Raw genomic sequence first — 15,613 nt, forward strand, 5'->3', positions numbered from 1 at the left:
TTACTTGGAAGGTAGAGTGGCCTAAGAAGAGGCACAGGGACCACCACTGCAGCTGAGCTGACACAAAACAGCTCATTACACCACGACAAGCGTCACACTGAGAAGATCTTGCTGCAGAGAAGCTGAGCCCTAAAGAAGCACAGTGTTGATTTTGCCATCCTAGTATGGAAGAAGCACAGCAGCTTATTGCTGCCTTGAGAAAGAAACCTTTTGGTCTCTGATGAAAAGAAAACACTCTTCGCTTTGCTGAACTGGAACTTGTTAGATCACCTCACTGATGGTGCTCAGGTGTCTGCAGGGAGATGACACCAGGCAGCTGCAGGGCAGGGGCAGCAGGGCAGGCAGAGGGAGCAGGGCAGACAGACTCACTTGTAGAGGTCGGGCTGGGGCTGTTCACACTCGATCGTGGCAGTGAGGGCGTCGATGGCTTCGTCCGTACAGAGCACAGTGGTGTCCCGCACCGCGTAGTGAGTCTGGGCAGAGAAGCACAGGCAGTGTCACCACAAGCCCCCAGCAACATCACTTATCCCGAGATTTTATACCCCATTACTTAAAATACCATTATGCAAAGGCTCAACAGTGCCAGCAGCTCACCCGAGCCCTCACCCTGCTCCCACAAAGTGGCTGAAGCATCTCCCAGTGAAAGACCAAAGTCAATAAGCTGAAGAGAAACCACAGCAGGAAGGAGCTGCTGGGTATCTGCTCAGCAAGGCAGCACCAAAAGCAGAGGAACTTTGGTTTTTCCACAGGGACTTGCTGCTGTCCTGGCTGGGGTGGGGGGAGGCTGCAGGTGTTCCTTGGCAAAGGGGCTCCTGGGGACCACCCACCTGCTCCTGAAGGTAATTAGAGGCTCCAACACCCAGGGATCAGGCAGAGCACTGGCAGACTCACAGCTATTTTTAGCAGCTGCTGCAAAGGTTCATCTCTCACAATTAACTGGAAAGCCCAGGAAAGATCTGCTCGCTGCCTTCCAGGATCTATTTATAGGAGCTACTCAAAGCTCCAAGTCACGGCAGGCTGCACAGCAAGCTGCCTCCATCCATCTTCATCAACAAATTCATTAAAAATCTTCCTCCACTCTTACGTTTGCCTTCCCCTCCTTGCGCATCCCGGGAGGAACCGTTACGTTACACACACTGTAGTCATGACATTACAAATACCCACCTTCATGCTGCTTTGGTAACCTGCCTGGCTTTTCCTATTGACAGCAGATGCACAAACACATGCACGTCTCTGGTCCAAGTCACAGCCTTTGTGAAATACCACTCAAAACTGTTCCTGCAGCGTCCAGTACCAAACCCAGCCCTTGTGCAGGGTTTTGTGTCTGCTGCTCCTGTTACCACAGACACTGTGCAATTACTGAGCAATATTTCAATGCCACCTCCTAATGAACTTCATGATCTTTAGTCCTTTATTGTATTTAGAAAGTACATGTTCTTTTAGATAATGCATGGCCAAAGATTCGCACTTCAAAGACAGAGCCCTGACAAAATCCCTTCGTAGTTCTGCTCCAGTTTCACTTAACTGGGCACGCTGTTACTTAACCAGGCATCTTTGCCATACTTCGACCTGACGTGCCCCAAATACCTGAAAATCCCCACCAGGAAGGCACCAGGTATCACTGCAGATGAGGTTTTGTGAGTACCTGAGTATGCAACCCTCACCATCCTTTTGCAGCAAAGCTTGGTTCCTAGTGTTAGACCTATTTTCCCAAACAGCACTTGCTTTTCTATTTCCCCTTTCCCTTCAAAAACTCGTCTTCATCTTGTCAAGAAACAGCAGACAGCTCCCAGTCACCTACAGGAATCCACAAACTAGGAAAAAACACAGTGCTCCATATAGCAACTCAGCATTGCACTTACAGACTCAAAAGTTAGTGAGAGCCAAGATGCTGCAAAAATTTTGTGAACTGATGCATATGATATACCTGACACAAATAAGCAATTGCCTATTTAAACTGGTTATCTATTTTTAGCCTCAAGCTCCTTCAAAGCTCCACTCCCTCTTCACTAGTGGAACCAGTATGGTGTGCCAGCACTGCATTAGCTCCTACTCAAGATTTCAAGTATCAATTAACAGCCACCCATAAAGACACAAGCCCCCATGCAATCCATATCAGATCATCAATAGTATTCCCACTGACTCCGGAAAGTGCCAGAATGAATCATGTCAATTTAAAGTGTCTTCCACTCTTACTACTGCAGTTGCTAGTATATGTATAAATATTTATGAAACACAAGCACAACTAAATTTTCATGTTTTCTGATGTATATAAGTTTTCTGTTGTTGTTGCTTCTTTCCTTAGTGTAGAGAGGTGGGGGAAGAATAAAGAAAGAAAATAAACTGAAGAGAGGATTCATTCTGAACAAGAATAATATTAAGTTTCACTGCTCAATTTGGGCAAAGGGAGAGGGTAAAAGAAAAAGCCACCCAGAAGAGATGTTTTTTCTCAGGCTGATGAAAAATTCCCCAAATGAATCTAGACATGCTGCCTCAACAAGTCCCAAATCTCCCTGGAAAAGCTCAGTTAACTAACAGAGTCATTGGCAGGTAGTGGGGAGGGAGCTGAAGCAGCTGCAGACATCACTTTACCGATGCACCAGACCTCGTGACCAGAACAGGGACGCACTAACACGCTTCCCACAACAAGCAATAAGGCAGAGAAGCCATATCGATAAAGATCAATTCAATTTGGGGCAGCACCAGTAGAAATGGCTGTTGAAGACAAAATGGAAAACAAACAATCCTCAAGGCACTCCAGTGCTGACACACTGGGAGCAGACAGAGGGAAAAGCTGTACATGCAGCCACGTGGCCACAGGGATGGGCTCTGTGGGAGCATCCTCCAGTTAATCACACACTCCCCCCCACACAAGGACCAGCTTTTCAGCAGCAACTCCAGGCATCCAAGTACCCCAGAGCATCAGCTCCCCAATGCCACCCCATCCATCCCTGTCACCTTGAAATTGGACTCGCCATCGAGACTCGCTGTAGTGACATAACAGGTCCCATCAATGCTGCTCGAGGCCAAAAATATTAAGTCACAGGGGAAGGTCTCATCTGCTTTCACTTCTACTATGTCTCCAACCTGGAGGAAAGGCAACAGGCAACATTTACACAAAAAGCCCTCTTGGTTCTTACTAGATGGTTACAGATTTAGCTTCTCTCAAAGCCTAAGATAAATCACCTTGGCTAAAAGGGAAATCAGGGTTCAGGAGGTGTGGGGGTCCCCAAGCATCACTGCACAGACTGACAGGTGATCCAGCCCAGCACCAACCCAGAGTGCCCACATGCTGCAGTCAGTATTTATTTCTGCACTAGATCTTGATGGAGCAAAAGATTCTGTACTTGTCTGAAGTGTGGGGTGATAAACGAACGTCAAAGCCATTGTACTTTCCTGGTGTCCTTGGGAGAGTTGGAAATAGAAGAGGACTGCCTGTCCCAGAGAAGTGCAAAATGCTGACAGATCTGTCACTTGTCAGCCCTGGTACAGCTTTTGCAAGACAGCTTTTCAAAAGCAATCAAAGGCAGCTTCACTCCTTAACCAGGAAGGGCTCTCTGAACATCTTGTCTGAAAGCGAGCGCACCAGGACAGCTCTGACCGCAGCACATACCCCCTCCCTACCCTCATGCACCCTTGCGTGCCCATCAGCTTCGAGGATAACTACACAGGAGTTCTCTGATTACAGTTACCTTGATTTTTTCACTCTCTTTCTGCACTTGCTTTGCATTTTCTACAATGAAGACGTTGCTTTTGTTCACTTCGTTGTCAGCTCTGTGCCTCAGCCAGTCCTCGTATCCCTAGGCACACAAATACAGGCAAACTTGTAATGAAGCAAGTAAACTAATGAAAGAGGATGAGTGGGGAGGGAGAGATTTAAAAAATGAATAAATTAAGTAGTCCTCAGACCTCCTTCATGCTTGACAAAACATCAACTGGAGTAGCTCAGACTGAATCAATTTATTTAAAAAAATTCATATACATATTTGACAGATTCAGAACGGATTAAATTAACACACAAGAATAATCTATGTGCAGCGCACGCAATAAGCAGCTGAATTACTGCACCACATTCCTCTTGTTCTCAGTGTTGGCAAGAACAGGTTGATAATATGAACAATACACTTAGCACTATACACTGCGACTCTTTCTTATGGTAGCACAGGACAAGACTCTTCCTCTTCAGTCCTCACTGAAAGAATAAAACATTCAGATTTGAAGCAGATGGATTTTACTCTAACTCTCCCTTTCCAGCCCCTGCAGAAAAAAAACTTCTTTCATTATTCAATCCTTCTGCAGAGGAAATTTTAAATGACACATGTGTACGATGGGAGGAAAAAGGTCTTTTAACACTGCAAGAAGATGAGGACTACATCTTTTTCAGGACCAAGTGGTTGAACAGAACCCATCCTTTTCATTTACCAACATGGGAGCAGAGTATGAGCTCTATTTGGAGCACATCTCTGCACCCTGCAAAGACTCAGGGAGCATTTCTAAAAAAGAAAAAAAATTCAAGTAAAGCCAGAACTCCAGCAGTAACCTTTACTGACCCTCACGGCTCACTTACAACAGTGCATATAGATGCTTTACATTGCCAAAACAAGAGAGACACCACTAACCACACTCGACACGCAGCCTCTCTTGAAAGGCACCAGTATTCGTGTCTGACCTTCTGAGAAGGGGTCACACCAAACCTACCAGTCCACTATGGTGACTTTGAGTATATTCAAATACACACACTTCATTTTCTCTACCACGTGTCCCAAAGAGCATCTTCCTCTCCCCACACTGACCTGTTTGATAGCTGTGACAGTGATGACAAAGAAAAGCGGGAGGCCACTGGTCACTGGGCTGGTTGGGGTGTCCACTATCACCTGCAGAGAAGAAAAAAGTACTGCTGAGAACTGGTTTTCAGACAGCAGAAGAAAGAAAAACTCTGATAACAGGGGAAAAAGGGTGTTCATACCACTGGGAGTAAGTCACAGCCCAGCAGAGGAGGAAGGGAACAATGGGGCACACCAGAAGGACCAGCACAGGCATCCTCAGGGGTGCTCTCCTCCATCTCACGAAGACTACAATACCTCCTCCTGAAAACCATGGGATGTCCTCAGGTGGGAAAAACCATATCAGAAGTTTAAAACCTAAATTGGACCTTGCTCTAGTGGGAAACAAAAGTCTGGATGAATGGACTGCTGGGGAGAGGCTACATGAAGGCAACTACTCAAAGTGTGGATGCCAGCGAGCTGGCTCCCACCATGGGGTGTGCTGGAGAGGACTGAGGCAGGGGAGGAGGATGGGTCAGAAGCAGCAGCAATGTGTGAAGTGAAAATCATCCTCAATTCTCACTGAGCCACAGGAGGGCCATTTCTCCTCTTTGGCAATGGAGACAGGGCACATCTGAACATTAAAACACAGCTGGTTATGAGCGGGAGAACAGTATCAATTGTCTTGAGCCATTGAGGGTCAGAGGTTAAAAATAACACACATCATCCCAAATTACCTATGAAATAGATTGCAGAATGGAACATCAATATTTAAGTAAAAGAGAAAGCCACATTTTATTTTTAAGCTCTCAAACTTGGAGTTCAGAGCACGATTTAAGCAGAGCAACCACACAAGGGTCATGGGGCAGACAATTGGATCCTTCCTGAGCTTGCTGCGGCACTCGAGCCAGCGCTGCAGCAAAGACCAAGCCCCTTCATCCTTAATTCAACCTTCAGGCTGTGGGACACCAGCCTTTCTTCTGACCGTATCGTGACTTGGCCCCATGGGTAAGAACTGCAGAACAGGTTCATAACTGGGAGGGAATAACTTAAGAGGAGGACAAGCTGTGCCCTTGTCCCACCTTCCAAACCAGGGCACATAAAATTGGCTGTTTTTACTGCTGTCCCCGGAGAGGACAGGAGCACGAGAGGCAGATGGTGAGGGCTGTGATGAAAGGGATGGGGAAGCTCAGCAGAAAGGCTTTGTGTCCCCACAAAGGGACTTTGTCTCCCTCCACTTGTTTGTGCTTCCCTGGCACGCTCACAAACAGCAGCATCTGTATATTTATTGTTTTAGGCTGCTCGTAAAACGCTGTGTTAAGGACAGGACTGCTCTTATCAGCTGTGAGGAAGCTACGTGGAAATTTTTAACTCTATGAAGTGTTGTATGCTCCAATATTTGGACTTAAAGAGAGAAGAGACAGAAGATATTAAAGTGGAAGAGATAACATCACAAGAAGCAGCCAGGTACGTGGTATATGAGTTAAGTAGCATGAGGGTAAACCAAGATAAACACAACAAATATTTCCAGGAACACAAAGCCCTGGCTGACTCAAACGGGTGTAAAATGTGTACAAACGAAGTTTGGTAGAAACCAGACTTTGGAGGAACAATGTAGAGTAAGGATGGTGCCAAGCATCACACAGGCACATCACACACAGCATGCATGACAGCCACTCACTGGGGTGGCAACACTTGAAGTTTAGGCCAGTCAGCCAGAAGTTATCTTGTAAAAATTGCACAGATCTCGGGAACACAAGAACAACTTTGGCTTTTAGCCAAGAAGGGCAAGAGGAGCTCCTGCTGCCCAGCAGGACAGTCTCCTGCACTGGACAAGATACAGTTGCATGTATTTGTTTAAACAAACAACACAATTTATGTCTACACAAATGCTGTGTGGCAGATGTATGAACACAAACATTAGATGAAGTCCCTGGAATAACTCATTAATGTATTTGGAGACTGCACAACCTGTGCATCCCGTGGCTGGACACTGCTCTTCCCATTCATGGCTGGTGGAAAGCTGAAGGACACATGAGCAACGAGACAGAACATCAAAGGCAGACTCCTTTGAAGCTATTTCCGAGTTGCTTTAGGACTTCAACAGCTTAATTTGGATCCACTTAAAAGCGACAAAATCCTCCTGTTACTTAATAGTTTCTTTCTAACTCATTGTTTAGAAGACTGAAGACCACAGTCCAGAAGTCATCTCCATCAATCAAACGGGATATTTTTCATTCCTGGCATCTCCTAAATTAGCTTACTGCCATCAGCTTGCTCTGTCTACAAACACACTTGGACTGCCTTACTCCAGGCCAGCCTTTTCCACCAAGAGTTTACCCACAATTTCCTTTGAGTGTTGTAATAGATGAACCAAAGAAACAGTTATTTGTATCCCTGTTAGCACACTAATAGGTGTTTTATGTGTAATGCATGTACTTCCTCTAACACAAGAGCTGAATTTGGAGTCAGAGTAACAGACATCATGATAAATGGTTTCAGCAGCAGGTAGAGCAGATGCACCAGGCAATTCCCCAAGCGTCATGACACTTCACTCTTCATGCAGCACGTGGGGCAATTCCATTAATTTAAAGTCATTTAAAGATAAGCACTAACATTTAAACTTTACATGACATTTATCAAGGTACAACCCTTGGTATTTTAAATGAATGGAGTGGCCCTGAGTGCTTTTTTAAGGCAAGTGACATCTCTACAACAACAAGTGCCTGGGGGCAATCAGTTACTCTGTACAGCAGCCAGTGTATTAGTGCTGTCAGGTTGTTTTTAATTCAGTTGGGTTTGTTTTTTCTCTCTAATAGACTATGAAGGTTGCTTCCTTGTTTTAGAGGTGCTCACAGAATAAAAACAAAGGGGAATAGCCAGGCTCACCTCTCACCTGCATACCCTGTGCCTAAAACGGGTAAGCAGCTAAACTGCAACCGGTTTGGTAAGTATAATCAAGAATATCCCACGTTCTTCATGGCCAGAAGGTCAATAGAGAGAATGTAATACCACGTCATTAAACGGCCAACTACACAAAAAGGACATCCCGACTCCAGGGCATCGCTGCAGTTCAAGGCAAATTACAAATTCAGTCTGACAAAATGGAGCAAGGCCAGAGAAATCAAGAGATGGAGAGGAGCCAGCTGATGCTGGGGTAAACTGGCCTTTTGTGTAACCCTGCCAGGAGGAACCATCCTTGTCCATTATCTCAGGATCCTTCATTTCTGCAGCAGCCACTGAAATAACTCTAAGCCCGAACTCTTTACTGTAAGGATAAAACATTTTAGATGCTCAACTTTTCAACCTGCAGCCTAGAAGGCGGCGATATCCCAGACCTGAACCACCAAAACCCCAGAGAAGCCATCTCACAGCAGGCTGTTTGCAGTGCCATTTAATTTGCTGGGGTAGTTTGTTTGCTGAGTTTTTGAAGCCCATTTTCAGCCATGGAGCAGGTTGTCTGCTGAGCCCCAGGCCTGAGGAGAGGATTTAAAAGGTGAGTCAATGCACTGCGGTGATTCTCCCCAACTCCCTTCGCCCCAGTGCATTTTGACAGCCTGCTTTTCTGGGTTGACAGAACAGAAAATGAGTATTCAGGTTTGCTCAAGATTTTTCCCTTAACCAAAGCAGAGCAGAAGTATGTCCATATATAAAATTTGCTGGTTTGTCTGTGCAGAGCAGCTTCCTGAAGCTTCCTGTTCCCAAAGCTCGTGCTATGCATTTTCTGAATTTTACTTAGTGCAGCCTATCTCTCCTGCTTGTCTTGAAACTCACTATAACTGAGACATACAGATATCTATATATAACTATATATTTTCCCAATGTACTATCGGGACAATATATAGTTACAGATATCTATATATATCTATATATTTTCCCAATGTACTATTGGGACAATATATAGTTATGCAGCAGAAGTAATAAAGATGACAAAAAAAGTAGATCTTAATTCTGTAGCATCAAATGTCTTTTCACCAGTTGACTGATCTCAACGGTTGAAGAGTTAAGATGTGTATTTAATTGTTTCAGTAGTCATTCAAACATCATCTCAGACAGGTCCAAATATTTTGTTTCTTATTATGCCTTGGATAGTGTGCCAGAATTATAACACAGCCTCCAATTAAAAAAAAACCCACTTAAACCACTTATCAGCATCAGAGGCAGTTTTGAACTTCAATTCTTGTTTTGTGTTTACCATCAGTATGTAAATAAAACCCAACCTGGTCATCAAAGCTCTTACCTGCACAAGGAAGATGATGAGGAAGTAGAAGTTGGCAATTCTTCTAAACTGCTCAAAAAGGTTCTTCGGGAGGAAGTTCCAGAGGGTGTACTGCAGGGAGAAAGTGGGGCTCACAAACAGACCAAGACTAGCTACTAAATGTGAAGTATCTGTACAAAATAGGAAAATTTTCCCTTTAACCTGGCAAGGAGCACCACAGCGAGCTGTCTGAGCAGCCCTGGAGTGCACCAGGCAAAGGTCCAGGTCCTTGCTTTAAAACCAGGAGCACGATGTAGCTGGATGCTGAGATGCCATGGAGCTCCTGCTTCAGCTTCCAGCACCAGCTCTCTCCACTGGTTCATCAAAGAGCTGGAAGTGTCCCTCAGTTACCTGGAGTTTTTTCCTTGTTTGTTTTAAAGTAAACAACTACTTGTCTTCTGTAAAAATAACCCAAACCACACAGTTGGAGATTGTGAAGGGTGAAAGAAGATAAAAACCAAAGGATCTGTTTCAGTAAACAACTTCTAGATAGGCATTTGCAGAGACATCACCTCAAAGAGGTAACGCACAGTGCAGAGATTTTTCTTTTTCCAAACAAATTCCAAAAACCATCTAGAGTGGCTCTTCTGTTAAAAAAGCACCATGTTGCCCATACAAATTTGTTATCAGGTTATGTTTCATTATCATTTTAAGAAGGCTGCTGAATCATTTGCTTTGGAAAACATACGGAATTTAAGAACAACATGGAAAATAATGGGTCTAATACCTGATCTTTCAGTCTGCCTCGAATAAACAAAGAATAATAAGCAGCCAAGTCTCAAGACCAATGTCCCCTTAATTATAAAAAAAAGACTAGTCAGGTAAGAAAACTTCATGCCTAGTAAATATAAATGGAAAAAAAGAGCAAGGACACAACATTCAAAAATAAATCAGGGAAGAATTAAATTAGTGCTAAACCAAACAATTTTGTCAGAGAGGAAACAGAAACAGGGGAAGGTGTGTCCTCTCTGAAGGACCCTCTTGCCTGCCAGGGAAACGTCCATGGGAATGCTACACGAGTTAAACATGAAGCACAGTCAGACTTAAAACATTTCCCCAGTCTAAACACTCAGCTCAGAGACATAAAATCAAGTAAGATCCAAGCTGTATAAAAAAAAGAGGAGAGGGAAAATCAGCTCAAGTACAGTAAAACTGAAGCCTAACTATGCTGAGCACCATGAATCCCGAACAACGTGATATGTATCCAGCTGTGTTGACAATATGGGACACCACTTGTTTGATATTTTACTCAAATTGGCTTCCAATCTTTTGAAATAGCTTCATGAATGTCATGGAAAAAAGCTAAGCAGAAGGCAGACGGGTGTCATCACAGTTTTCCACCATAAACAAAAGCTGCATTAATACCATATGAATGTTTCCCCTTTCATGCAAAGGGATAAACAGAACATGGTTATTTTTGTCCTATCTCAAGAGAGGAAAAAACCCAAAAAACCCCCAAATAAAATAGGGGAATGGTATTTTTCTGTCCATTTATTTAAATAATCCCTAGTCCCTTTTGCAAATCTGAGTTGCTGTTATCTTGTGCTGTATTACACTTAACCTGTCTTTTCTTCACAATGGGAAGGCCAGAAAACATTAAAAAACAATCCTCACCCCCAAAACCCCATAAAACCCCATAAAACCAATGTGCAGCTTTTATTTGCTTTCATCCAGCCTAAAAAAAATGAACTTCTACGCACCCCACTGGGATTGACAGGAAGAGACAAGGACTTGCAGAGACTGGAGCTGTGGTGTAAGGTACATACCAGGCTTCTCCACTTGCAAAGGGACCTTTACATCCATCTTTTAGGAACTCTGAGTTTCTCAATTTCAAAAATGACCATCAAATAAAGTCAGGGTGAACACAGGTGCAGGGAATACACGCACATGGTACACCCATGGGAGAGGAGCAAGCTCACCTTGGAGGAGACGATCCTGTTGTCGCAGAACTTCTGTGCCACGTACGCATCTGCTTCCGAAACCAGACGGTGCCCGACCACCACGGTGCGTGTACCGACCCGCTTCTCTTCCCCAGCACACTGTCAGGGCAGCAGGAAAGGAAAAAAAACAGCTTTTAGCTCAAAAAAAGTCAAATATTTGTATTAATAGCTTCCAGCTTCTGAATGCACCATGCTGTTCCCTGGAAATAAGGCAGCTGCAACCTCAAAAATTCACTTTGCTGCCCAAAGCACAGAGAACGAAGAGGCACACACAACACCAAGGTAATGCTGAGCCTGCAACCTGGGGTCCCCACTGCTGCTCAGCTACCAGCCCCCCAGGACCACAGCCCATCCCACACCCCACCAGGATAGGTCACTGCTCACATCCATCACGCTCCTGCCCTACACAGGACAGTTGTTGCCTGTGCCTTCCATCTGCCAGGCAATTTTTCCTTCTCAAAGTAGAATATAACATTATCAAGCACTTAAAGTCATCAGGAATATAATTTCTCTTCTACACATGTCTTCTTAGTCCCAACCTGGAGAGTCCTTCGGCCTTGGGTTTCTACAGTAGCTCCAGGCTTTACCCTGGGACCTCATGGAGGACGATGTAAACTGCACCCTCCCTTACACTTCTCTCCTGTCAAACCCTCAAGTCCACTCGAAACATTTCACCACTGCACTGGTGCACACAGACTTGAGATTTCACTTTAAAAAGTGTACTTCTGCCATTGTAAAACCTCAGATAAAGCCAGAAATAACGAAGCAGAACAGCTTCGCATCACAAACTCCTCAAAAAGACACACGGGGTGCTGGGGATGCCAGTTTTTCTTGCTGGGGGTTTATTTTACAGCAGAATCAATGAGATGTCACAAGAGAATGATAAACTGGTGTCACTGGGGCTTGGCAACAGCCCCTCCACTCCACAGCAGCCAGGGGAAGGATGAGGGGAACTGCAGGAGAATAAACTCAAAGAGAGGGGAAGCAGAGCATCCTTTCCATGAAGTCACAAGAGATATTTGCCATCAGCAACACGGGGCTCTAGCAGAGACCCAGCCATCACCATGGCCCTTGCAGGCTTTCCAGGGGAGGTCAAAGCACCCAGCAAATTACAGACAGATCCTCCCAGTCCAATGGGGAGCAGGTTAGAACACAAAGTAAACAAGGTATCTGGATATAATGAACATAACAGTGCTCTTCTAATTAAATACAACAAATTTCCAACTTCCTATAGCTTCATTTAAAAACATTTGAGATACTGTTGTCCATACTGTCCATACTCCACTTAATCTTACTAATCCTCAACCCTAGAGCCTGTTTGCTCTGAAACCCCACCAAGGCAGGAGCCAAAAATGCCAAATCCCATTCCTGTGTCAGTTGCCTGGCACGGGCTCAACCTGCCACAGTGGGATGCTCCTGGCTCGTCCTGGGTCTGGCTCAGCACCCCAGCTGTCCAAAGGGCCCACTGCAGACAGCTTGTCAAGCTGCAAGCAAAACCCAGCTGGAGAAAAGGTGCTCTGAGAACATCCACACTAAGACACCAAGGCCTGGGACTAATTGTTGTGTGGGGAAAGCAGGAAAAAAAAGAAAAGCCAAATTAAAATCTAAGCCAGCCCTATTCATGTATCTGGAGCAGCGGCAACTGAGCAGATCCTGTTGCACCAGGAGCAGGGTCTGCTCAAAAGAATCATAGAAGGGTTTGGGTTGGAAAGGACCTTTAAAGGTCTTCTAGCCCAATCCCCCTGCAATGAACAGGGACACCTTTACTAGATCAGGTTGCTCAGAGCCCCATCCAGCCTGACCTTTAATGATTCCGGGGATGGGGCATCTACCACCTCTCTGGGAAACCTGGGCCAGTGTTTCACCACTTTCAGCATAAAAAACTTCTTCCTTACATCTAGACTAAATCTCCCCTCTTTTAGTTTAAAACCATTACCCCCTTGTCCAGCCCTTCCTTCTCCCTGCTCCCCATCCATGTCTGCAGCATCTTTAATTAAATAAATGTTTTTACACCCTGCCTGAACGTGGTTTGGAGTGCTGACCACTCTCACCACAGCCATCCTCAAACCTCCAGCACCACCCGCTTAGAGAACAAGGAAGTTTCTTGCACCCCAGTGCTGTCTCCCTGCACCTCCCAGCTGCAAAGCCACCAGCAGCCACCAGCACCCCCAGCAGCTGCTGCCATCTCCACCAGGAACAACCAGCTCCCCAGACACGGGCCAGGCAGGCAAACACTCCAGGCTAGGGAATGCCACCACCCTGGCATGAGCTGACCACCCTCCCAGCCTCATCCCCACCACCTGCAGCAGCAAACAGCCCACCTTCTGAACAGAAACTAAATTCAAAAAAGGTTCCCTGGTGTATCTGCTGCATGATGGAGGTGGCAGCCGTGCCTCTCACCAACCTGCGCCCTGGGATCGACAGGCAGAGCCATTCGTCCACAGCAGTGCCACGGAGCAGAGACAGACTGTCCCCAAGCCTAAAGTCCACGTTGTGTCCCCAGGCAGGAGCTAGACATGCCTGGTGAGCATCCCTTCAGCACGGGAAGGAAACGAGAGCTTCCTCTGCCCGTGCACTGCTGGCAGAGCAGTGGGGAGGAGCAGAGGTGAGGATCTGCCAGACACACGCATCAGCATGGAAGCAACAAAGCTCTGGTTAAAACACTCCTCGAAAAATATACACAAGTATTTACTCTGCAAGACTATCCATAGTTAGCCATGGAAAAACCAGGAGCATGGAGCACATGAAGCCCCAGAGCAGGAGATAAGCCAAATCCCAGGAGTGGTGTGTTAGCCAACCCAGACCCATCAAGTTATCCCCACCAGCTCCTGGGTGGGCTTCCACTCCTTGACTCCCCTGCAGTTATTTATCTGAAGCATCTACAAAGCTGACAGTAACCCCTCCACAGTGCATCTCCTCCAAAGAGAAGTCCTCGCTCTCTGGTCTAACCAGACCTGCACCACTCCCTGCATTTCATTTCCCATTCCCCTGCCCACCCCACGGTGTCACACCATCATGCAGCCACACGAGCGGCTGGAAGGCTTCACACCACAGCTCTCCTTTTTTTTCCACCTCCCAGAAAGCAAGCACACACCACGATGACGCCCACGACAAGAAGCACTGACTCAGCTCAGCAATTAAAAGCTCTTATTTTGACAAGCCCACCTCGAACAGCTCCCTGGGTTGCTAATAGATTGCTAAGTCTTAATAACAGCTCTCAATGGAGACTTAAGAGGAGATTTAGGGAGTAACTGCCAGGCTTTTGGGAAAATTATAAAATATGCAGATTAGCAGGGAGAGGATTTAGATTACTTTTCCCGACTGCCTTTCATCAAAAATTTTAATTCTGATGGCAAAATAAAAAGGAAATATTATTTGGATACAATTCAAGTGGCTGCCTCATGGCCTGGTGGGGTTTTGCAAGGCTGGTGCAAGGCAAACCCAGAGTTTCTGCTGCCGTTGAGAGCCGGCCATGTCAAAAGGATTACCCAAGAACACAAACAACTGCATCCTCCCCACACACACTCTACCACCTCCCTCTGCCCAAGGCCTGGTGTCTGCAGGAACACTTAGAACCAGAGCTATCCCCAGGGATGAGCGGTGCCAGACTGCCCACGGCCTCAGGACCACGCAGGGGGAAGCCACACTGCACCCTCCCACCAAGCCAGGAGGATTTGGGGATGCTGGGAGCTGATCCCAGTCCCCTCTCTGCCATACTGTGTCCCAGCAACCCAGAAGAGCTCCCAGCAGCTGGCAGACACAAAGCAGCACCCAGGAGACACCGCACACCTTAGGAACCGAGAGGAGGGAGAGAAGGAGGTGTTTGTGAGAAGAGCCAACTACCCTGTTGGCATCACTTGAAGACCAGCCCCAAAGATGCGGGTCTTGTGCAACATTCCAAGCTTCAGTGCAGGGCTCCTGCTCCTCTCCCCCTGTGTCTAACCAAGCCCATCACCAAGGCAACCTCTCAGCAGGACATCCAAACCAGATTTCTCCTGAAGGAGCTCAGGTGGAAAACAACAGCCGGAGAGTCAAACACAAATCATAGGAGATAAAGATGAGGCTAGTGAAGCTGTTCTGTCAGGAACATCTTTCTGAGCTGGCAGCTCACTATCTGTCTTCGCTTCCCACCTCGGGCAGGAGCAGGCACCGGGCTGCAGTAATAAATAACTGCGTTGTCACCAGCGATGCAGGCACGGCAGGCAAAGCGCTGCCCCTGCGGCACGGCTTTCCTCACGCCATGGAGAAACTCGGATGCAGAACGTATTTCTGTTAAATATTTTGCTGCCACCCAACCTTCCTGTACTTTCAACTTCGTATAAAGCCCATTTATTGCCAGAAGCAGCAGTTCTGAAAAGAAGGCATTAGGGATAATGGCTATTTTCTTACGTTGTCTGAATTTAAAAAGCTCATCTACACACATCAATATGCCCATGGAAGGTCTGCTGAAGCCTGGCATTTTGCTATAACCTCTCCTTTGAGGAGTAAGGAACATGTACAATCTGAAGGCATCAGACCATGGTTAAAACATCCAACTAACGACTCAACATCATTTATGACTTGAAGCTGCTGCAGCATTATGTAGAGATAGAAGAATTATGTTTGTAGGCCACAGCACTCCCCAGATTCTTTGCCCGAGTTTGGACAAGCCT

At 46.1% G+C, this 15,613-nt stretch overlaps 1 protein-coding gene across 1 annotated transcript in view; it reads right to left on the minus strand.

Moving 5' to 3' along the window:
• Positions 1–15,613, minus strand: part of ATP11C (ATPase phospholipid transporting 11C (ATP11C blood group)) — a 42,206-nt gene that overhangs the window by 25,382 nt on the left and 1,211 nt on the right. The window contains 6 exon segments of the mRNA XM_029086985.1: positions 370–473; positions 2,959–3,087; positions 3,693–3,800; positions 4,794–4,874; positions 9,004–9,093; positions 10,941–11,060. Coding sequence (XP_028942818.1) covers positions 370–473; positions 2,959–3,087; positions 3,693–3,800; positions 4,794–4,874; positions 9,004–9,093; positions 10,941–11,060 — 632 coding nt within the window.

Source organism: Antrostomus carolinensis, unplaced genomic scaffold (genome assembly GCF_000700745.2).
Source record: "Antrostomus carolinensis isolate BGI_N321 unplaced genomic scaffold, ASM70074v2 scaffold37239, whole genome shotgun sequence".
Lineage (NCBI taxonomy): Eukaryota > Metazoa > Chordata > Aves > Caprimulgiformes > Caprimulgidae > Antrostomus > Antrostomus carolinensis.